At 34.1% G+C, this 23081-nt stretch overlaps 2 protein-coding genes across 13 annotated transcripts in view; both read left to right on the top strand.

Annotated features, from left to right (window-relative positions):
• Positions 1-23081, top strand: part of LOC114109112 (large ribosomal subunit protein uL18-like) — a 638969-nt gene that overhangs the window by 390055 nt on the left and 225833 nt on the right. The gene's annotated exons all lie outside the window — the stretch shown is intronic.
• The window catches only part of RALGAPA1 (Ral GTPase activating protein catalytic subunit alpha 1), a 201085-nt gene that overhangs the window by 62561 nt on the left and 115443 nt on the right, over positions 1-23081 (top strand). For all 12 annotated transcript variants that reach the window (XM_004017895.6, XM_060401811.1, XM_060401806.1 and 9 more), the window contains 6 exons: positions 6036-6233; positions 8562-8699; positions 12589-12737; positions 16201-16330; positions 17986-18223; positions 19405-19566. In XM_004017895.6, the coding sequence (XP_004017944.2) occupies positions 6036-6233; positions 8562-8699; positions 12589-12737; positions 16201-16330; positions 17986-18223; positions 19405-19566 (1015 nt within the window). The remainder of the gene's footprint in view (positions 1-6035; positions 6234-8561; positions 8700-12588; positions 12738-16200; positions 16331-17985; positions 18224-19404; positions 19567-23081) is intronic.

Genomic DNA, 23081 nt, shown 5'->3' with positions numbered 1-23081 from the left:
AATATTTTGTGATCAGAATTTTGATTCTGAACTTTTGCTACTTATGACTGTTTCTTGATTTGGTTTGTTAAAGATTGATTGTTCCAGAGAGGAGATGCATTTACTTCATATAGAGGCAAGGAAACTCTTCCAATCTCACATTAAACTGAACTCCTGAAGTTTAAGCCAGCCAGATAATATGAACGTACAAGTGTAAACCTGTATTAAGGCTAGCTTTTGGTGACAGTGTCTCTGAGAAGATCTCTGTTATCTACTTTGCCTCTATGTATGGGCAGTTTTCCTTGCAGACTTTTAATGGGGTAGTTTTAAGTGATGGGACTGGATGCCGTCGTCTTTATTTTTTGAATGTTGAGTTTTAAGTCAGCTTTTTCACTCTTCTCTTTCACCCTCATCAAGAGACTCTTATAGGTCCCCTTGACTTTCTACCATAAGGGTGGTGCCATCTGCATATATGAGGTTATTGATGTTTCTCCCAGCAATCTTGATTCCAGCTTATGCTTCATACAGCCGGGCATTTCACTGATGACATATATTCATTTGGAACTCCAATTTTGGAGGTTTCCTATCATTCTTTCTTCCTTGCCCCTATAGATCCATAAAATCCAGAGTAATTGGTTCCACTCAAAATGAAACCATTTCATTGCTACACCTAAAACCTCTCTTGAATTTGGACCTCATGTAAGTTTTTATTTTCAAATATTTCTCCCTACGTTTTGGCTCATCAGTGCATTTAAGAAGATACAAGTTTGTTTTTTTTTTTAATGTATTAAATTTTTTTTTCAGTTGTACGATTGGTTACCTAGTATCACACTCTTGGAAATAGAATTCCCCTTCATGGGTTTTTAATAATATTATTTATATTTTAATTTCTAGAAGTTAATATTTGGTTGTTTTTAAATATCTGATTTTTTACAGTGATTTTTTTTACAGTGGCTTATTTGTTCATATTTTCACTTTCTTAATATTAAAATATATTGAAATATTCATATTCCTTATTCCAGTAATTCTAGTAACTTAAGTTTTTGCTGTTCTGGCCTTGTTTGTTTGTTTATTCACCCTCATTTGTTTGTTTGGATTTTTATGTTAAGAGCTTACATTTCTTTGGAATCTTATGAGAATTTCTTTGAAACCTGGGTTGAAGCATGTGTTCCTCCAGAAAAGATTTGCACTTGCTTCTCTCAGGTATTGAGGAGTCCTGTCAACCTTGGTTTACTTTACATTACAATTCTTTGCTGATGATACTTCTCACTTTGCAGCACTCAAAGTTAGGTGATAGCCAGCCTGCAAATATGAGTTTCCAGGGAAGACTGGTATTCCTTACTCAAAGTCAGCAGACAAGTTTCCTCACTGACTCTTCTCTGGAGTCAAGTTTTTTCTTCCTCTCCTAGCTCACCATTAGTTTGAGGATGTACCCTTGATTGGTTTCTCGTTTATATGGTCTCTCCGGTCCACACAGAGGGCATTAAAGCAAAGCTCTGAAGGCTGTCCAAGACAGCACCCACCTGTTGCATTGCATACTCACCCCTCTAGATCAATACTTTGATTTTGTTCTAGACTCAGAATATCCTTACAAGCTGAGCCATTCATTTAAAAGATATATTATACTTTTTATGCGACAACTTAGGTGTTCTGTGCAAGTGGATTCTAGGGTATCTTTCTTACAATACTGCTGGGAACTGAAGTTCCCTGAGATGTTTTTATTGTAACAGCTGATTTTTAAAAGTGGTTTTTAAGGTACAACTTAAATAGATTTTAGGGTGGTGACTCCAATGAATCATTAATGTTTTGAAAGGAATCAATTTCTAAGATTAGATTGTAGTAGAAAAGCTATTTTTACTTGGTTAATACTGATGATAAGTTTGCACAATGGAGAATCTGTGTAATAATTTCTTAATTTGAAGGCTCATATGTTTCATATTGTGGTATAGACAGAAATATTTCATTAATTATTAGGTATATGGGCATCTGATGATTTTGCCCTTAGCAATCCCAGCTAGAGCACAAGTCCCTCTGTAGGTAAGTTTAGTAGAAATGTCTTATCTTTTTGTCTTTCAAATAATTTCATCCTCATAGCCATTACACTTAACTGTTTCCCTGTCTTCAGCCTTCCTGTCTTTCCTTCTCACCTCCTCTTCTTGCCTGGCTACTCAGCCTTTAAAATCGTAGCTTAAATGTGAGTACACCAGAAAAGTCTTCCATGACTACCCTCACCCCTTCACCTGCCCACCCATGAAGCAGGTGTATGCACACGTGCACACACACATGTGCTCAGTAAGGACCTCTTTTTAATGACGTTTCTGAAAACTAGATTCTCCTTCATAGTATCTCTCCTGAGTAGTTTCAGAAATTTTTTAATGTTTGTTTAATTTTGATCTTTCTTATTACCCTCCATAAATACTTGTCTTACTCATTCATCATTGTAGCCATAGTGCCTAGCAGTGAATTAGGCACCAAATAAATTATGGTGAATTTGTTGAGTGAATTTTGGTGAATTGTCAAATTTGGTAAGTTAATCAAGAAACTCAGTAACTGTCAAGTGCTGGACACTTTGTTAGTGCCAGCTGTGGGCTAACATGTATTTCTGGAAGCCAAGTCTTGAGACAGTTTGTTACATAGATGATAATTTTTTTTAGGGCCAGTTTAATGATTGTGAGTTCTAGCTCAGTCTTTAAAAGAAAGGTACAGCTGTAAAGCATAAATGCCCACATTGTTTGAAATGATAAAATTATTCTCCATATCCCTTCAGTTCAGTATAGAATAGGCATAATAACACTCTAGACATCAACACTCTATTTTATAAATAAACCCATTCTTTGTGCTGTATGTTGTTAGTACTTGGAGGCTACAGTGAGGAGCCACAGGTACTTTGATGTGAGGTAAATAAAGCACATAAAGAGTTTAGCCTTTAAAAGCACCACAGATTTATTTTTATTTTTATTTTTACTTTATTTTACTTTTACAATACTGTATTGGTTTTGCCATACATTGACATGAATCCACCACGGGTGTACACGCATTCCGAAACATGAACCCCCCTCCCACCTCCCTCCCCACAACATCCCTCTGGGTCATCCCCATGCACCAGCCCCAAGCATGCTATATCCTGCATCAGACATAGACTGGCGATTTGATTCTTACATGATAGTATAAAATATATAAATGGGTGGCAGTGGGTTGCAAAGTATAACCTGAGGCTCCTGAGAAATCCCCAGAACCTTTGAGGTTCATAAGGTCAAAACCTTTTTCACTCTTGCTCTCTCACAAATGTACAACGAAATTGTCCCTAGGATACCTGACATATGATATTGTATCAGATTTAATATGGAAGCAAGCAGATAAGAGAATCCAGCTGTCTTCTATTAAGCTAAACATTAAACAAAAAAGTTAATAATTCTCTTCTTTTAATTTGGAAAATGAATTATTCATGTTAACATACGTTAGATTAAGTATTCTGAGACAAAATGTGAACCTCTTTGTCTCTAAGGAGGTTTGTCTCTAACCTCTTTGGCTCTAAGGAGACAAAAAATTGCCAGGTCTGCTAAATGCTCACTGTATTTAATTAAATTTTAAAGAATGTGTTTGTCACAATCTGGGTTGGTTAATAATGGAAGCCCATTTAAAAACTAATCAGAGACTAACATGTTTTATTAGTGTTTTTTCACCAAAGAAGAGAGCCTTAGCTACCAGTAAATCAGATCCTATTGGTGAAGCCAGTTATTAGAAAACTATGTACCAGGTTGCCTTAAGCTGATACCATTAAATATTTTACTTATTTTTTATTTCTTGTTGTTTTGACTTTTTCTCCCTGTAGTTTTCTGGTTTTGATGTAGTTTTATGGTCATAGAATCATAAAAGTGGAGATGACCTTGTAGGTCTACCTGTAGAGAGAAAATTCGCTGAGTATTGATTCACATATTCTTGCCTATAATGACAGATTGCCTTATTATCAATTAATACTTGTATCTGATTGTAAGTGGTACTATGTAGAAAGATTAAGGTGCCAATATATGGATTTGACTTCCCTGGTGGCTCAGATGGTACAGCGTCTGCCTACAGTGTGGGAGACCCGGGTTCAATCCCTGGGTCAGGAAGATCTCCTGGAGAAGGAAATGGCAATCCACTCCAGTGTGCTTACCTGGAAAACCCCATGGATGGAGGAGCCTGGTAGTCTACATATAGTCCATGGGGTTGCAGAGTCGGACACGACTGAGCAACTTCACTCACTCATGGATTTGAACGTTCTGGTCTGAGACTGCTATTTTTCATTGTAAATGTATAAAATGACCCTCTAGTTTTTATGCATCAGATTTTTATCCATGACTAAGATCAGTCTTTCCTCAAGATCCTTTAGTGTGTAGGCAAAATCAGTATGGTGGCCTGTAAGGACAAATGTGGTATATATTCACTCTTGTCTTTAATAGATACATCCAGCCACTTGGAATATAGTGTGATAATTTGTGCAATAATGAAAATTGTAGCTCTGGGTCTAATATTTTTAAAATTAATAAGCTTTATTTTTATAGAGCAGTTTTAGGTTCAAGGGCTTCCTTGGTGGCTCAGATGGTAAAGAGTCTGCCTGCAATGCAGGAGACCCGGGCTTGATCCCTGGATCAGGAAGATCCCCTGGAGAAAGAAATGGCAACCCACTCCAGGATTTTTGTCTGGAAAATCCCATGGACCGAGGAGCCTGGTCAGCTGCAGTCCACGGGGTCACAAAGAGTCGGACACGACTGAGTGACTTCTCTCTTTAGGTTCAAAACAAAAATGAGCAGAAAATACAGAGACTTCTCATGCTGATTTTTAAGTAAATTTTTCAGTATTTGAGAATAGAACTTTTAGAGATTGAGCTTTTTTTTTTTCTTTTAATATTTTTAAGGAAATCTGAACTGTTGCTTCAGTTGGAAAATAGTCTTAGAGCAGGCAGTGATGATCAAAATTATGTCATTGACCATTAAACTGTCAGAACATGAGAATGAGAATTTGAGAATGGGTTTGTTAGGTGGAAGAAAGTAACAAGTAATGCAGTTTTCTAGGGAATCAATAATAGCAATAAATAAAAGGATTACCAAACAACATGAAATACCCTATTGATATTACACATGAACTTTTCATCATTATTTTATTGGCTAGTTTCAGTCAGATAAAGTAGTCTTTTGACCCCATGATTGTTGTTATATATTCATAGATAATTCTAGAGTAGAAAGTAGCAGGTTTTAGGTAAAGGTTTTGTGATTTTTACAGCTGAAATTCATAGATAATCATTATGAAACAAATACAAAAGAAAATCAAGTTGAATACCAATTTTATTTGTTAAAAAAATACAATGAAAATGTTAACACATAAGCACAAATATTATAAGGGAAGGACTTTGAGTAGTGAGACTGTTTTTCTTGCTTTATAAGTATGAATTGTTTAAAAGGGTTGTTTTTTTTTTTCTGTGATGATGTTTTTGTGTTAAGGAAAATGTTATTTTTAAACTTAAGATAACACTGAAAGGAAAGGATAACTGTAAAGTATTCCTTTAAACTTCCTAAATATTTTTGCCATATTGTTTAGCTTGTAAAATTTTAAGTGTGTAAAATGACAGAAGAAAACTCTTACCTTTTTAAACAATATGTTGTGAAAAGCTAAGTTGCCTTGTTACGTAGTGTTTTTATTGCTTTTTAGAGTCATTTTTTTAATTAAAATCTTTTTATCAAAATTTATTTTAATCTACAAAAATGTGATTTATTATGATGTTATATTTACATTAAACTTATAGGAGCACAGTTACAGGGAATATTTTCATTCTGTAATAGTACTATTGAAACAAATCTTTGCTCCTAGGGCTGGAAATCCATATCTATCTGCCAAAAGTATTTGTCTTAATGTACTTACAGATTATTTGGAAACAAAAGGTTTTTTCTGACAGTGAGTTGTTTGACTTTAGCTCTTTAAGAATCATTTATATCTCACATTTTATTAAGATAGAAATGTATATTTTAGTAGTTTGCAGTAAAGTAAAAGGTGTCATTATATTCTCTTTTTTTCACTAGGCATTTTTATTACCAATTTGCGAAGCAGCAGCTATGAGAAAAGTGGTAAAAGTATATCAAGAATGGATCCAGCAAGAGGAAAAACCTTTGTTCATGCAAGAGCCTGAAGAAATTGTGATCTCTTCTTCAGACCTTCCGTGCATTGACAATGTCACAGACCATGATATTTCAATGGAAGAAGGAGAAAAAAGAGAAGAGGTAAAATAAGACATGTATTTTAGTATAAGTGTAATAGATAAGATTTTCACAGAAGTGTGGTGATATGGGATAGATGGGAAGGTAAAGATACTTTTCAGTATATAGTTGATCCTTGAACAATGTGAGTTTAAACTGTGTGGGTCCATTTATATGAGGATCTATTTCAATAGTAAATATTACAGTACCACATAATCCATAGTTGGTTAAATCTGTCGATAATGGAGAAACTGTGGATATTGAGAGCCAACTGTAAGTTATATGCAGATGTTTGACTGCTTGAAGGGTTGGTGCCCTACACCCAATGTTGTTCAACGGTCAGTTATATTTCACAGTTTAGATAATATGTTATCTCAGTATTCTGTCCCAAAGTTCTTTGATGTCACAACTTTAAAAGAGCTTGTATTCTGATTCTTTTAGTCATTGTCTAGATCAAAATTGGATGGTATTACAAAAGGGATAATATTTTAAAGTGGGGTGGGAGTTCCCTGGTGGTCTAGTGGTTAGGATGTGGTGCTTTCACTGCTGGGGCCCAGATTCATCTTTGGTTGGGTAAGTAAGGTCCTGCAAGCTGCACATCCCAGTCAAAACAAAACTGTGAAACTAAATCAAAATGGATGCTGTAGTACATACACTGAAAATACTTTTATTTGGCTGTAGCTAAGAGTGATAAGAAATGTGAGATAGACAAGAACTGGACCCTGTTTAGTAACGTGTATGCTGTCATGATGGACTTTGATTACATTCTGGACACTGGAAAGATTATGAATAGAAAATGGCATGGATAGTTACAAATCTCAGAAGGCTCATACCAGGCTTAGAATGGAAGATAGATTGGAGGCCAGTCTGGAGGCAAGGACACTAGCTAGGAAGTACCAGAAGGAGATAATAGGCACCTGATAGAGGACAGTGGCAGTTGCAATGGAAATATAAGGGAGAAGACAGATATATGAGCTCCTTTGATGGTGAAATCAAGTTTTGATGATTAATTATATATGAGGAATGAGAAGGTGTCCCAAGCTTTTTCTTTTTGCAACCAAGTTAGTTGCCGTTCACACATGAACAGGAGTGAAAATAAGTGCAAGTGTGGTGATTATGTCCAAGGAGGCTATATTCAGATTGGTAGAAATGAGGAAAGCATGCTTGTATAAATTTACTTTTTAGTGTCTTGAATTTGAGGTGCTTGTGGGTCATTCAGGAAGAACTGTTCAGAAGATACCTGATGGAGAAGTATGGAGCTTAAGAGAACAGTGTAGACTAGACCATGATATATTGTATTGGCTACTCAGACAAAGCTGAGTTCCAATTCTACTTCTGGTAATGAAATAATACTTTGATTAGACTAAATCTCCCATATCTTAAAATTGTAAGTTCTAGGCAGAATACTAAAAAAAAAAAAAATGAAGATACTATTGAGTGACCAAAAGCAGAAAGAAATTAGAAACTTAAAAAAAAAAAAAGAGAGAGAACAACATTGAGTGAAATTTCTGTTTAACTGAGGGAACTCCTTAATCAGCAGGACTTTTGACAGCTAACACTCTGGCAGAAATATGCAGTATTAATGGTTTGAAGTGTCAGTATTCATCTATCTTTGGATAATAGGAATTTTATTTTTCTTAAGTAGGATAAATAGAAGCTATTTTATTTATGTCATTTGGATTCTGGCATTTCCTTTAGAAGAGGATTTATCTTTTACAAAGCTATAAATAATACGATCCCATTCTTTTTAAGATTTATTTATTTACTTATTTGGCTGCGTTGGGACTTTCTCTAGTGGCAAGTCAGGGCAGGGGCTGCTCTTTGTTGTGGTACGCAGGCTTCTCATTTCAGCAGCTTCTTGATGCAGAACACAGACTCTAGGCATACTGGCTCAGCAGTTATGGCTTGTGGGCTCAGAAATTGTGGTGCACAGGCTTAGTTGCTCTGCGTCATGTGGGATCATCCCAGACCAGGGATGGAACCTGTGTCCCCTGCACTGGCAGGTGGATTCTTAACCACTGTCCCACCAGGGAAGCCCAGTACAGTCCCATTTGGAGTGTGTAAGTGTAAGAGGGGAGGTTTATACATTAGATAGGTAGAAAAATGTCTCTATATCTGAAATAGTACAATTTCTGGCTCGTCCTGATGGTTGATTTTTTTTTTCTTATGTTTTTGTCAATGAGAACTTTTTTTTACAGTGTACATATATGTTACTTTTGTAGTCAAATAGGATATCTTCTATTTTGAGATGTTTAACAGAGGGACCTACTACTTTCCAGTTTACTTCTTGAACTTACTGACTTGTCACAGCATTCTTAATTGATAAAGTATTAACTTGATATTTTGCTTCAGGAAAATGGGACCAATGTTGCTGATCATGTTCGAAATTCCACTTGGCCTAAAAATGGAACCTACCAAGATATTCTTCATAATGCTTCTGAAGAAGCCATAGAACAAAACATACGAGCTGGTGCCCAGGCAGTTTTGCAGGTAGATCACTTTTTGTTTATTTTTATAAAAAAAAAATCATTAACATTTCAAATACATATTTCAATATTTCAGTGTAATTTTTTAAATACAGTGAACTCACCACACACTGTTATCAATTAGTTATGCCGTATTAATGTTTTTTCCTTAACCTTCATATCATAATGTGTATTGATAAACATTGCATTTTTTTTCCATACAGTTTTAAAATTTATATAAATTGTGTCATAGTATACTGTCATCAGCAACTTTTTACATTATCCAGTATGTTTTTGAGATTTCTTGTTGATACATAGCCATAGTTAATCCATTTAAAACTACTTGGTGGTATTATAATTAATTTATGATTATTTTGCACTTTCTTAATCATTTTTCTATTGATGTTTTTTGTGTGTATGTGTTGATGGTTTTTTAAGTTGGTATTTTAAGGTGGTTTCCAGTTTCTCAGTATTCCAGATAATGCTGCATTGAACATTATTATACATGTATTTTTGGGTACGTGTTGGACAATTTCCCTAGGATACATAAGTAGAAGTGGAATTGGTGGGTTGGAGCATTTGTACGTTATCAGTTTTACTTAACTATTAATTGCCAAATTGTTCTTCAGCATGATTATATTTTACATTCCCTTAGTAGTGCGTATAAGTTCTTATTTCCTTGTCTCTTCCTCATAGCTTATATTGTCAGATTTTAATTTTTGCAGCTCCTGTGTATATGAAATGTTATTCTTTTTAGTTTGTGTTTCCCTGTTTTAATTTGCTTTTCTTTAATCACTACTGAAATAAAGTGTCTTTTCTTATGTATGGCCTATTAATATGTTCTTCCATATTCTTTTGGATTTTTTTTGTTACTGATTTTTAGTTCATTGTATTTATTCATTTTTTAATCTTACTGTTCTTGTCAAGGCCACATGTGACTTCTCCATTGTTAAATCACATGGAATTTTTCAGTCCTAATTTTACCAGATTTGTCAGCATTTTATAGAGTAGGTCATTCCTCTCTGTTAAAACCATTCTTCAGATGGCCTTCAGAATATCATACCCTCCTGTTTTTCTATTTCCTCTTAACTTGCTGGCTACTTCTTAGGTTTTTGGTTTCTTTTCTTTTTTTTCCTGATTTTTCAAAATATTTCTAAACTTTTATGTTGAAGTACCCAGGAACCAGTGCTTGGCTCTCTTTTCTATGTAAACTTACTGATATCTTATTGATCTTATCCATTCTTAGGGCTTTAAGTGTCATCTCTACACTGCAACTTATACTTTTTATTTCTAGTCTGAGACTTATTATCTGAACTCTTAAGAGTCCTGAACTCAAATATTCAAATGCCAAGTTAGCATCTTCACTTGACTATTTAATAGACATCTTAAATTTGACGTATCTAAAACTTGATTTATCTTGTTCAACAAACATGGTCTTCCTGCAGTTTTTCTCATTTCATTTGATGGCAGCTCTTGTTTTCCAGTTGCTCAGGCCATCTTATTTCCTGTGTTTCTTTTATATCTAATTTGACAACAAATCCTGTCAACTTTCAGAATGTATATAGAATCTGACTACTGTTCAGCACTCATATTACCTCTTTTGTTCAAGCCTCAATAATCTTCCATCTGGAATATTGCAGTAAATTTCTAATTACTATTCTTGCTTCTGGTCTTGCACCTGCCATCACCCTGGTATATTCTCAACCCAATAGCCAGAGGGATCCCATAAATCAGATCATGTCATTTTTCTGTTCCAAAGCCTCTGGTGACTTATTATCACTGAGTTCTTCCCAGTGATCTGTCAAGCCTTTTACATCATTGCTCCTCAAAGTATGTGGTCCACAGACTAGTCCCAGCCCACAGGTAGTTACAAAATTGAGAGTAAAAGTTTAGAAACTTAAGTCATTTAATATCCCTTCATTCTGATGAGAAGTTTGGGTTTGTACTTTGCATGTCTTTTTCTCATTTCCTTTATCCTATTCATTTTTTAAAATTGTATTTTACAATAGGATTGGTCTGCAAAAGACTGGGGGGAAAACCTGTACCTCACCACTGGCAGTATAAGAAACTGCTTTAGGTGCTCTGGCTGTTTCTCAACGTACCTCCCACTGCTTTTCCCCTTCCTCACTTCACTCTATACTTGGTATTCCTCGCTTTTGCTAGGCCGGCTCTCACCTCAGGTCATTTAAACCTGCTTTTCTTCTTCTTAGGAAGATTTTTCTTCCAGGTTGCTACATAGTTGATCTTTGTCTTTTCTAAGTCATCTTTATTTATATTCATTTTCTGCTCCCTGTCACTTCCTTTGCTTACTGGGTTCCACGGGACAATGAGATGATAGTGAGGAATCCTTGTCTTGCTCTTGACTTTTGGCACTACTTCCATATATCCAGGTTCAGGCAGAACTTTTCAAGTTCAATTGCTGTTAAAACATTTGCTGCAGTTCCTGATAAATAGTCTTTTTCAGATTAAGAAATTTTACCTTTTTTCTTAGTGTGCTAAATTGTAAAAAAATGAATAAGTGCTAAGTGCTTTTCTTTATGCAGTGTGATGATTCTACCTTTTCACATTTTAATCTGTTGATAGGGTACATTATATTATTAAACTTTGCTGATGTCAAGGCATTCTTAGATTTCTGAAGTAAATATTACTTGGTCATAAAGTATTATATTTTGCTTGAGTTGAATTGCTACTTTTTTGAAGATTCTCATCTGTATGTTCTGAAGTATCTCTTAATTTTCTTATATAGTCCTTTTCTATTTTTGATAACTGGTTTATAGTTTTATAAAAATAAATTTGGTAGTTTTTTTTTTCTTTTTTGTTTCTGAAACACTTTATGTACAATAGGGATCATTTTCTGGGAAAATTGGATAAAACTCTGCCTGTAAGGCAGCGTAGGCCTGGTGTTTAGTGATGGGATCAGGGATACCTTGATTAGCAGTTCACTGTCTTTGTATTGTACCTCTTTTCTACTTTTTCTTGAGTCAGTTTTGGCAGTTTATGTTTTATCTACAAAATATAATCCATTTTATTAAATTTTCAGTTTTACTGGCATAAAGTTATTCACTAAACCATCATTTTAAAATTCTCCACTGGGTATGTAGGTACATCCTTATTTTATTTCTAATGTTATTTGTGCCTCTTTTGCTTTTCTTAGTCAGTGTTGATAGACCTACAGAGTCAGCTCTTTTCACGATTTTAAAGTTAGCTTAAGTGTTCTTTGCTCATATGATTTTACAGCTATATTTTCAGAGTTCATCCAGGGAATTTAAATCAGAATTGTGGGTATGGAAGTTGCAAATGTCCTTGGTTCACAATAGAAGTAATGTTCTGTTCCTCCAAAGTGTTTTGAGAACCTTTGCACATACTTGTCACTAATATAACAACTTTGTCCTCTATAACAAAGTATAGTTAATGATATTATAATCAATTTAAGATACATATTGATAGATCCTGATTAGTAGCACTGTAATATGCAGTCTGTTATTAACAAAACAGATACGCACACATAATCAATAAACATGAAAAAAGAAAATAGATGATTTTGAACACCTCATTCAGAAAGTTCACCTTGATTGAGGTATCTATCCTCTTTTATCCTAAACTGTTTTTATTTTTTTATTCTTTCCATTTTATGACAGTAATAAGGTTATTATGTTAAAGCCTCACTTTTAAAAATTGCTGTTTTTCACTTGGTTTATTTTCTTTCAGTGCCTGCTAGTAATTGTATATTTGTCTAGATAAACATAAAAATAGATTTAATGAACTTTAATTTCCCATATCAAGCTGGTGGTAGAAGCAGGATTAGAACTAACCTACAGTCTAATGCTTTTAAGTTTGTTGTAGATCACCTAACATCTTGCATTTTTTTCCCTATAAATTTTGTAACAAACAGCTTATGATTTCTTTTACCTTAGGTGTTTATTATAAATTCTTCAAACATATTTCTTCTTGAACCTGCAAATGAGATAAAAAGTCTTCTGGATGAGCACACAGATATGTGTAAACGAATTCTTAACATTTATCGGTTCATGGTTGTGCAAGTATCAATGGACAAAAAGACTTGGTAAAAAAATGCTTTTTTTTTTTTAAGTGTATATGCACATAGTAAATTCTAGAGGAATAGTGTCTGAATAGGGCTGGTAACAATATTATACAGGCTTCCATTATTGAATGAATGAATAACTATAATATTTTAGGTAATAATCATGACGGCAACAATGTTCTCCTTCACTTTATCTCAAACATCTTTGATCAAACTTTATAAGATCCCTTTGTTTATCTTTCTAAAGTGGGCATTGATGGCCTTCCCCAGGAATGAATACTGGCATGCATGTATGAATAAATGAATTTATGTATGTTTAAATGAATGATTAAATAAATGTTTGAATGTATGACTGCCTGATTCCTGAACCTGATATTCAAGGCCTTGTACAGTCAGGCTCCTGACTACTTTTCTAGCCCTATCTCAAGCCTTAATTCTGTCCTGCAGGATGTGATCCTACCTGCCAGCTTTATCAGATTGCTCTCTTAAGCAGTCTGAACTTTTCTTTAGAGAATCTAATTCCTGTCCTCTCTTCCTGTTGTTACCATAACTATCCTTAGATTCTACCTTCCTTTCCTCACATATTCTTCCTCTTTCAGTTCTCTTCCTTTCATTCTGTGTTTTTACCTCTGTCATTTTGTGGTTTTGCCGTCACTAAATCGTGTCTGACTCTTAGCAAACCCCTGGATTGCAGCAGGCTTCCCTGTTCTTCACCATCTCCTGGAGTTAGCTCAAATTATGTCTGTTCAGTTGGTGATGGACATTTATACAATTTAGACAATTTTGTCTTACATTTACTAAGACAATTTTGACAAGATCTACAACAGAGATAAGGATGAGATGGTTAAATAGTATCACCTGTGTTGTAGATCTTTTCAAAATTGTCTTAGTTCCTAAATTACTTTATACATATCTGTTTACCTCACTGAATTAAGATGCTCTACAAGGTATATACTAACTGTCTTGTTTTCATATTTCCTACATTTCTTAGCCTAGTATCATATATTATGGATACTCTATAAAAATTTAATTGAAATTAAAAAAGGACTTTTAGAGAGATGAGAAGAGCAGTTCTTCAATTTTTGTAAAGATACTTGTTCATTGTAAAATTAAAACAAAGAAAAGTTTTAGAAAGAAAATAAAAGTTTCCCAGCAGCTCATTCTCTATAGGTAATCATTGTTTGTCCTTTGGTGAACGTTTGGTTGACCAAACCACATAAAGTCACATAGTGTTATACCATATGTATGTACCAGACCTTAACTAACCACCTTTTGGTGGACATGTAGTTAACTTTTGTTGTTGGAGGAGAGAAGGACAGTAAACATCCTTATTATGTATATGATTTTCCTCTTTTGACTCATTCTTTAAAAGTAGGAGTACTTAGTAAAAGAATATGCCTAGTTTGTTTTGTTACATATAGGAAAAAAGTTTCATTAAAAAAAGCTTTTTATTATCCATATTGATATAGTTAGAAGTAATTACTGTTATTAGCTTATTTGGAGCACTTTTCTGTGTCACATCTTTTTAATCTTTTTACATCTAATTTTTTCTTAATCCTTGTAGCACTCCATAAGGTAGATAATTTTACATGGTGATTCTTAGGCACAAAGAAATTAAGTAATTTATCATTGTTTACACACCTTTGTTTTGAACTGTGGTCCTTCTGACTTCAGAGCCCAAGTTATTGTCAGCCAATAACTTTTACTTTGAACCATTCTTTGTTAGTCCTTCCCCTTTTTTTCTTGTCATATGCTTTGAATCAATGGTCTTAAGCCAGGTTAAAGTGAGAGACTTCTGTGTGGAACACAATTTTAGAATTTTTGTAAGTTCCCTTGAAGTCATAGCATTGTGAAAGATTACTCACATATTTACATTGAATTTACAGGACTTTATAATTAAAATCATTATTGTGTTATAAAGTGAAAAGTTAGATATATGAGTGAATTGGAGTTTGACCACAAATCAGAAAGTTTTACTTGGAAAATCCATTACTTATTGAATGTGTAGTTGACTTTAAATGGCTTTTTGTTTCATATAATGAAACTGGAAGCCTAAAGGTTACAAATACATTACCTCTGATTTTTACTTTATGAGCTGAATACATATATATTTGTTTAGTACATATATTTGTTTAGTTAATAAGTTCAGATACTGTTCATTGAGTATACTTTTATATTTAATTCTGCCCTCACTTCCCAGAAAACCATGATACCTACATCTGGGATCTCTTGCTGCCTCTGGCACATTTCTCACATGGTCTGTCCCACCTATTGCTGTGCCTGGAATGGGCCTGGAGACAAGCCAAAGAAGAGGAAGCTGTGATAGAGACTTGGGCTATTAGTCTGTCTATATACCCGCCGAAATCCCCTTGTCAGACTTTTTTTTGGCATGTGGTTGAGTCAGTTTTTGAATTATCAGGTGCAAATAAGGTAGTTTTATGGTCTTAATATTAAACATTAAGGAAAGAGAGGCATAGTAAGGATTGGGTGACTTGCAGTACACATCGAGAATAAAGAGTTGAAAGATGACCAAACTAGAAAGGACAGAAAGAAGCAATGGAGTAATGATCCTTGCTTTCTCATCAGGCTCATTGTGATTTTTTTTTTTTTAATTTTTACTTTATTTTACTTTACAATACTATATTGGTTTTGCCATACATTGACATGAATCTACCACGGGTGTACATGCGTTCCCAAACATGAACCCCCCTCCCACCTCCCTCCCCATAACATCTCTCTGGGTCATCACCGTGCACCAGCCCCAAACATGCTGTATCCTGCGTCAGACGTAGACTGGCGATTCGATTCTTACATGATAGTATACATGTTACAATGCCATTCTCCTAAATCATCCCACCCTCTCCCTCTCCCTCTGAGTCCAAAAGTCCGTTATACACATCTGTGTCTTTTTCGCTGTCTTGCATACAGGGTCGTCATTGCCATCTTTCTAAATTCCATATATATGTGTTAGTATACTGCATTGGTGTTTTTCTTTCTGGCTTACTTCACTCTGTATAATCGGCTCTCATTGTGATCTTTTAAAGTATCATGCAGTTTTTGGAATTGAACCTGGTACAATTCAAGATACGTAGTTTCTCCATGTTGTAAAGATGAATGAGGTAGACAGGCATCAGGTAGAACTGTATTGTAAAGACAAATAAATGTTCTTCAGACAGCTCCGTAAGGTCACTGCTTGATTTGTGGGGCGAGGGGATGGGAGCATTCTCCATATTCTCACCCCTAATTCATCAGCTTTGTACAAATTTTTATTTGATGGAGAGGTATTATGACTGAAAAATGGCTGGTGTAGATTTGTAAAATGAAAATTTATATTTTAATATATAAAGAATTCTGAAATTTGAAAGATATTTGAATTATTGAAAGATAATACCATTTTTATAGCAAATATTAATTTCAAAGTTATTCATTAACCAAAAGCAAACATATGCAAGAAGGAAACATTAACTAATTTTTTTACTTTAAGGGAACAGATGCTGCTTGTGTTGCTCAGAGTCACGGAGTCTGTACTGAAGATGCCATCACAAGCTTTTCTACAGTTCCAGGGGAAAAAAAACATGACTTTGGCAGGTCGACTTGCAGGACCACTTTTCCAGGCAATAAAAATAAATAAATAAATAGATAGATAAATAGGTGGATAGATACGTAGTTTTTCTTAAGATTCATTGAGCCCTGAACTTGTTTCCTGGGGAAAAAAGCTTTAAATCAGAAATCATATTAAAGGAGCTTTTGTAGAGCCAAATAAAGTTGTATATCTAGTAGTATGTTTGCCATACATACAAACTAACAGCCTAGCAGAATAGATGAAATACCAATCAGGCCTATGAAAAAAGTGTTAAACTGATGACATTTACTCTATCTCTTGTGGGGTACACTTTGCTATGATTGCAAAAAGCTGCCAGAAGGCTTTGTGGTAATGATTTAATTGTTTGCGTTATGAGTTGCCAAGTCTCTGGCATTGTTAGAAAAACAAAACTTCCTTTTAAGTTGTTCTGTAGTTTTAAAAAAAAGTAAATCAAGATTCTTTCCCACCACGGTATACTGTAAGACTTTATTCTCTTCACGTCTTCATTTGAAGTATTAGTAGTAGTTGATGATATAGGAATTATATGTTGTGTTTTCCAGCCCAAGGATAGAGTACTGACGTTACATGTGTAATAGATTATTTGGAGAATAGAAAGCAAAATAATGTTTTTTTAAAGACAAGACATTAAATATAAACACATGGATAAAATGGCTCCTAATGTCAAGGATAAAAACTATCTCAGATCTCATTCTTGGCCATTTAGTGTAGGTTTTCAGTTTAATATTTTTTTTCCCAGATGGTGCTAGTTTACCTAAAATTCTGTGCTGATAGTGAATAAGTCTTTCAAATCAGCTACATTTATTATTTAAATTCCTCTTGACTTCATTAGTCTTTTATTCCCCCCATCATTAGAACTAACCCAATGGTGAATGCTATTGGATGATACAATTTTAGCTTGCTATATGGAGTAATATTTTTGTTCTCTGAATGAAATGGAAAGCACTAGTTATTACTGTTTTATGTCATAAACTCTGCTTATTTTTATCTTTATGTTTAATGTTAAACTTATATAAAATTTGAGTTATGCTTTTAAAACACTTATTTTGTGACTATTTCTTAAGTAGGATTTTATCTTCAATAGAATTCTATTAAGTCTCAAGGGTATAGTCTGATCAGTAATTTCTGCCCTTTTATAAATACGTTTTTTATCCTGTGATTGAATTTGTACAGAACACCTTTAATTCCACTGGTGTCTTTAAAATCAAATTTAATTTTATCCTTCAAGTTTACATACAAATTTTTAGAAACATGTATCAATATGTTAAATACATCTCTAATAACTTTTCCTTTTAGAATATTCAAACTGTGTAGTTAGTGATTCCATTCTTTTTTTTGAGAATGTTAGTAGTTAGTTCAGTAACTACTGATTACTCAGTTATTTCAACCTGTAATAATGTGGAGACTTACCTCTTTTTGAACAACATGTACTTAACATATTTCTTTTCAGTTTTGGAAACTTGTCCTAATGTTAGAATGTTGGAAATTGGCAGCTTTTTGAAATTTGGAGTAGATGCTAATGAGTGCATGTGTTACTTTTATAAGTATTATGTACCAAGAAAGGATATCATGGATATTATGTGATTTAAAGTTCTAGTTTGGGGATAATTTTTTAATAATTGATTTTGAACATATTTCATTATTATTTCTGATTATTTGTCTTTACAGACTCTTATAGTTGCCTGGATTAAAGCAAATCTAAATGTGTACATCTCTCGAGAACTTTGGGATGACTTACTCTCAGTATTGTCATCGTTGACCTATTGGGAAGAGTTAGCCACTGAATGGTCGCTAACTATGGAGACACTAACTAAAGTTTTAGCTAGAAATTTGTATAGTTTGGATCTCAGTGATTTACCATTGGATAAGCTGAGTGAACAGAAACAAAAAAAGCACAAAGGGAAAGGTAAGAGTTGTTCACAGAGATGCTTCATATAAATTTGTTTAAATAATTTGCTCTGGGAGTATCAAGCCAGGGAGAGGAGTAAAGGTGAAAGTCATAATTTCTCTTAATTATTCCCTCCTTAATTTACCCTAAAGTTTATAAATTTTCAACAGTGAAACATGTACTTACCTTATAACTGTTCTTGAAGAGCCTTAAATTCAGTGGTTCTGTGCATATCTAATAAAGTAGCTCAGAATCTTAAATATTTTATTTTTAACAATCAACCAAACTGAAAATTATAAAACACTCTTCCTTTTTATCATACACATATTTTTATTAAAACTTAGAAGGTGATTTCATGTTACTGTATTCAAAAAGAAGTACTTGAGAAATTCTTTTGAAAGCATTTCCTTAGTTTTAACTAAAAGCAAACATTCCCTGACTATGGATTATATATCTGTCTAATGTTAAAAAGCTGGAGAGGGACAGTAACATAGTGATTATATCAAAGAAACATGTCTTTATAATACTGGTAATAGTGCTTTATCACTAAAGTCATGTCTGACTCTTGTGACCCCATGGATGTAGTCTGCCAGGCTCCCCCTGTCCGTGGGATTTTTTAGGCAAGAATACTGGAGCAGGTTGCCATTTCCTTTTCCAGGGTATCTTCCTGACCCAGGGATTGAGCCTGGGTCTCCTGCATTGCAGGCAGATTCCCTACCTACTCAGCCACCAGGGAAGACTTGTATTATACTGAGTTTGCTAGGACTTTTTGTTATCAATAATTAGTTGCTATCTAGAGATTACACGAGTCACATTTCATACTTAACAGTCCAGAGTGGTAAGTATGTGACCAAACTACTTTTTCCTGGACTGTTTATTTCCCAAGTGGCTATTATTGGCAGGTAAAGATAAAGTAACTTCCTTCCTACAATGAATTTTGGTTAGTTCATTTTCTATCATTTTTTGCTTGTCCAAATGTTTCACTTCTATATGAAATAAGTGGGTGGCAGAGGATTTATTATCACTCAGTTTTGGAATGTGATTTTTACACAAATTTCAAAAAACCCTTTCAGTACACAAGCATGTTATCTAGTTACTTTATTAGTAAACCTAAGAATCTGAGGCAGAATGGCATACATAATTTGATGCAGTTATTGATGAGGTGACAGTGCACTGAGATTGAACATCTGCATTTCTAGGAGTGGGACATGAATTTCAGAAAGTTTCAGTTGACAAGTCATTTTCTAGAGGATGGAGTCGCGATCAGCCTGGCCAAGCCCCAATGAGGCAGAGAAGTGCAACAACCACTGGTTCCCCAGGCACAGAAAAGGCAAGGAGTATAGTACGGCAAAAAACTGTTGGTATGTACTTTTTAAAATCATAAGAATTGTATGCAGTGATATGTTTATAGTTCTTAGTAACAATATATGCAAACACAGTTTTCATATCAGTTGTTTTTCTGTTGTTAAATGAAAAACTTCTATAGCAAAACTTATTTCAGGAATAACTTGGAGTCTGATGACATACTGTGTTATTCCTTTATGCTAGGAAGATATATCTTACATTACTGTTTTTATGTAGTTTATTTTATCACTGATGTCAATAATTTTAAATTGTTATTTTACAGAATTGAGAAGTAGAACTCTTGACTCACTCTACAGAACTCATGCGTTAACTGATGTAGTTTCTAATAAACATGAAAAAATAGGGTAGCTTATTTTCAGTGCTACAATTATGTAATTATATTGGCTTCACAGACTTCCAATGAGGAATTTACGTTTTCTGTTTATAGACAGCTGAGGCCAAGGTAGAGTATATTCCTAGGTTCCTTGCTGCCTTTAACAGGTAGGGAAGACATTTCTAGTCTTGGAAATATCCGCAGAGGGCAATGATGGAAAGAATTTCTGGATGTGGGATCACTTGGCATACTGTGGACCTAGTTACCGTCTCACTCCTTTCCTCTCAGATTTAAAGCCTGGTCTTCATCATAGTAGAAAAAGCGCTGCCATGAAAAGCAAGAGGACTTTGTCCTGATCTCTTTTCACTCTCATCACTAAATAGCTCAATAACCTTGAATAATTTACTGAACTTTCTAGACTTTATTTATTTCATCTGTGTAGTTGGAATGATAGTATCTCATATGCCTGAAACAAAAATTGCTTGAAGTTACTTTAGGCTTTGCAATCTGATTCTGTGAAAGTGGAGTTTTCTGTGGGAATGTGTCTATATTTTATAGAGTCAATGAAAAACAGTTATTTTAAATAAATTTAAAATTCTTGTAGGATATGTCTTCTGTAAAATGAGGTGTTCTAAAGTGTTAAGAATTAGAGTTCTAAAGGAAGAAACAAGTAGCGAATAGGGAAATTAAGGGTTTTATAAGAATTTAAAATGTTTAGTTTAAAATTGTTCAAAAGAATATTTTCCCTGTTGTCTCCTGCCTGTAAAATAACCATAGAATTATATTGATTGTATGTCAAGCAAGAAGAGTAAGAAATTATACAAGGAAAAAGGATATTGGATAAAAATTAATATAATACTTAGACATTTTGGTGTAGAATTATATTTTGAAATTCTTAAGGAATATGTTGATTACATCTGAAATGCCTTTCTTTATTTTATGTTAAGGTCACATGTATAGGAAATATTTCTGTATTGGTGAAGAAGGAATTCTTCTAAGTTTAAAATTTTACTTTATTTTCTTTAAAAATAGAATATTTTTTAAAGGTTATATTTTTTCTGATTATAGAGGTAATTTATGCTTAATGTGAAAGATAAAAGTTTAAGGAAGCACAAAAACATCTTAGGTGTCTAATGAGAAGAAATCATAGCTAACATGATGGCATATTTCTAATCTTTATAAAAGCATATAATGATTAAAATATTCATCTTAAGTGCATGCCTGACTAATTACTTTTTGTACCTCTATCAGAATCTTTTCTGGCTTGTTCATTGGACTGACCAATCAGAAGTTTAATGCATAATAAATTTTGTTCAGAAAGGTGCCTGCATAAAGTTAGAAAATACTAAAAGGCGAACACATTTAATTAGGATATCCTTTAGACATATATTTTCTTAAGTTTTTAATTTTTTATGTTTTTAGGGAATGTACATAGTTAAAATTCAAACTGTGATAAAGCATATATGTATTCTAATAAGTCATTCCTGCATCACTGCTCCTCACCCACCCAGGTCACCCCACTAGAGATAACTGCTATTACTAGTTTTTGAGGATTTTTCTAAAACTGTGCATATACGATAATGTATGCATGGCCTTTAGTCATTCAAATGAAAAATACTTCTATTCACAGTGGAAGCTTTGTTGTAAGCATTGAGGATACATGTGAGAACAAACGTAATAAAGTCCATTGAAGCTGACAGTTCTTCTGTCGGGGAGACCCATAATAAGCAGGCAAACCAAACATCAGGCAGTATTACGTGCTATGGAGAAAAGTAAAATAGGGTAAGGGGCAAGAGTATAAGGATAGAGAAATGGGATGTTAGATAGGGAGGTCAGTGAAGACCTGTCTAATCATATAAGAACAGAGACCTGAATAAACTGAGAGGAAGCATCTAGGGAAAAGTGTTCCAGGCAGAAGGAAAAGAATAAAAGCCCTAGTCTAAGAGTGTGCTTTGTTATTTAAGGAAGAGTAAAGAGGCCAGAGTGAGTGAAGTGTAGAGTAAGAAAGACAGGAGTGCAGGATATGGAGCAATAGTAATTCTCATTGGTTGTGAGACTGCAAGATGGTACTGCCACTTTGGAAGATGGTTTTGTAGTTTAGAAAAGTAAACATATTCTTACTGTAGAATCAAACTTTCCTTGGCATTTATCCAGGTAAGTTGGGAACATATGTCCACACAAACATTGGCATGCAAATATATGTAGCAGCTTTATTCATAAACTTGAAGTTTATGCCAAAACTCGGAATCAACCAAGATATTCATAAATAAGTGAATGATTTAACAAACTGTGGTACATCTATACAGTGGAATATTATTCTTTGAAAAGGTACAGTGAGCTATCAGGACATGGAAAAAAATAGGCAAGAGTTCCGAATGCTATTGCTAAATGAAAGAAACCAATCTGAAAATGTTATATACATGGTGATTACAACTATATGATATTCTGAAGAAGGAAAAACTGAAGAGACAATATGCTGATTGCCAAGGAATGGAAAGCAGGGCAATGAGGAGGGAGAAATAAGTGGAGCACAGAGGGTTTAAATAGAGCAGTGAAACTATTCTGTATGATACAATAATTGTATATACATGTTATACATTTGTTAGAAACCTGTAGAATATATAACACTAAGAGTGATCCCTAATGTAAACTATAGACTTTTGTTAATAACACTATGCTTTGAAGCTTAGAAGCCAGGCAGTAACTTCTCTAGCTATGAAAGTCCTTGATGGCTTCTTCCGTAGAAGCTGTTGTGTCCACATTGAAAATCTGTTGTATAATGTAGCTGCCTTCATTAATGATCTTAGTTAGATCTTCTAGATAGCTCACTGCAACTTCTACTTCACCACTTGCTGCTTCCTGTGTACTTTTATGTTATGAAGGTGGCTTCTTCCCGTAAATCTCATGAACCAAGTAGCTTCAAACTTTCTGCAGCTTCTTCACCTCTCTCAGCCTTCTTAGAATTGAAGTGAGTTAGGACCTTACTCTGGATTAGGATTTCGCTTAAAGGAATGTTGTGGCTGGTTTGATATTTCCAGATAACTTTCTCCTTCCCAGCAATTAGACTTTGTTGCTTTCTTATCATTTGTCTCTTCAGTCTCAATTTTCTTCAATAATTTTTCCTTCGCATTTACAATTTGACTGTTGGGAGCAAGCAGTCTAGCTCTTGGTCTATATTGACTGTTTACATGTCCTCCT

The sequence above is a fragment of the Ovis aries genome, chromosome 18 (assembly GCF_016772045.2).
Source record: "Ovis aries strain OAR_USU_Benz2616 breed Rambouillet chromosome 18, ARS-UI_Ramb_v3.0, whole genome shotgun sequence".
Lineage (NCBI taxonomy): Eukaryota > Metazoa > Chordata > Mammalia > Artiodactyla > Bovidae > Ovis > Ovis aries.
This window is presented reverse-complemented; position numbering and strand designations above follow the sequence as displayed.